This window comes from Erigeron canadensis, chromosome 6, assembly GCF_010389155.1.
Source record: "Erigeron canadensis isolate Cc75 chromosome 6, C_canadensis_v1, whole genome shotgun sequence".
NCBI lineage: Eukaryota > Viridiplantae > Streptophyta > Magnoliopsida > Asterales > Asteraceae > Erigeron > Erigeron canadensis.
Genome location: NC_057766.1, coordinates 40,253,196 through 40,255,081, shown reverse-complemented (window position 1 = coordinate 40,255,081; position 1,886 = coordinate 40,253,196). Strand labels below are relative to the sequence as shown.

General features: G+C 37.9%; 1 protein-coding gene across 1 annotated transcript; it reads left to right on the top strand.

The window, feature by feature from the left end:
• Window positions 1-912, top strand: LOC122606327 (enoyl-CoA delta isomerase 1, peroxisomal-like). The gene has a single exon (XM_043779279.1). The coding sequence runs from the start codon at window positions 72-74 to the stop codon at window positions 798-800; it is 729 nt and encodes a 242-aa protein (XP_043635214.1). The 5' UTR covers window positions 1-71; the 3' UTR covers window positions 801-912.
• The last annotated feature ends 974 nt before the right edge of the window (window positions 913-1,886 follow it).

Here is a 1,886-nt window from a genome sequence, read left to right as displayed (position 1 = left end):
ATAAACATACAAAAGTTAAGAACTACTCGTATTACCTAATTAATTAAGCCAAAAAATAAAAAATAAAAAATATGTGCACGCTAGAGAAACAAGGCAACATTTTCATCCTAACCTTAACCGGAGACGACGATCACCGGTTAAACCCTACTCTACTCGACTCTATCACCGCCGCAATCCATCGTATCCGATCCGAAACCACCACTCCATCCGCCTTAATCACAACCGCACAAGGCAAATACTTTTCCAACGGCTATGATCTCGCCTGGTCTAAAGCCGACCCAAATCGCTTCATCGTTATGTCAACTAAACTCCGATCAATCATTAAAGACTTAATATCTCTCCCTATGCCTACAATCGCCGCGGTTACAGGACACGCGTCAGCAGGTGGGTTTATCTTGGCATTAGCTCATGATTACGTAATGATGAGAAAAGACAGAGGGTTTTTATACATGAGTGAAATGGATATCAAACGTGTGGTTCCTGATTGGTTAGTGAAGCTTTTCAAGAATAAGATTGGATCTCCGGCGGCGCTACGCGATGTGATTATGAGGGCTGAGAAAGTGACGGCGGAGATGGCGGTGGCGAAGGGGATAATCTATTCAGCTCATGGTAGTGCGGCGGAGACGGTTACCGCGGCGGTTAAGCTTGGGGAGGAGTTGGTGAGTAGGAATTGGGATGGACACGTGTATGCTCGTAATAGGAAGGTGTTGCTTGGTGATGTGTTGTCGGCGATGAATTCTCAAGTTACCGTCCAGGATATGATTGCTGCTAATTTTATTACATCATCCTCAAAACTTTAATTCCTGTAACAATGCTCTTAAATTAGTTGTATTTTGTTTTCCAGCCCCTTACTTTGATTTTATTGTTGTAAATTATTTTGAAATTGTATAAAAAAATTTGTTTCTTTTCGTATTGAAAGCATACCCTTTGAATTTTATGGTAAAAGTAAAAATGATTAAAAGTGAAGTAAGTCATTTTTATAGATGAATTTCATCTGTATACTATTGGTTGATCTGGAGATGTATTTTATGGCACTAAGATGGTCAGCTTTTGACACAAGTTTATATAACGTGGATATAGGTTTGCAAATATACTCACAGAGGAATGGGAAGAACAATGCAAAAGATGGCCAACATCTTTTGATCCACCAACCTAGTACTTTATCTAACTCAACCTGTATATATCTATTATTACATGTTTCGTGTTCCCTTTTCATGTGATGACTCTTGTTCTTGGCATCCTTAGAGGCATGCTGCTATTGTAGCTATTGAACATTTTGCAACTAGAGATAGACATCTTTTACCTGGAAGTGGAAATGATTTTGCAGCAATAGATAATGACGATCCCACTTTAACATGTCATTCGACATTCATTAAAGAAACAAGAGACCAAATCCATGCATGTAAGTCGGTTGATTCTTCTTTTGTCGTTTCAAAGTAGAGATGACAATATGGGTGGGTTGGGTAACAGATCAAAATGAATAACATTTTGCCCAAATCACTTTCTCGCTGAACAAAAATGTTGTCTTGAAATGATGCTTGATTAAATGAGTGTGCCTGAAATGAATAACATAAGCTTCTAGTTAATGATGGTGATGTGTGATTATGCTATTTTTAGGTAAAGGGTGATGAGGAACATAACTTTCTCTCAAATGGCTGTCTTTCTGAATTGAGCAGACCATATCTATGTACTGGTGATGACATTTATCTTATTTGGGAGCCATATGCAATGTAAGTTTGCAAACTGAGCCTCCTTTCGTGTTTCCTTATTTAAGAACACCCTAAATATCAATTGAGAAAATAATTGAGTCTTCTGGAATAAAATAAGTTCTATTATTGATGGTTAAACTAGAAAGTGGTAGCTTTATATTGAGGCTTTGGAATAAA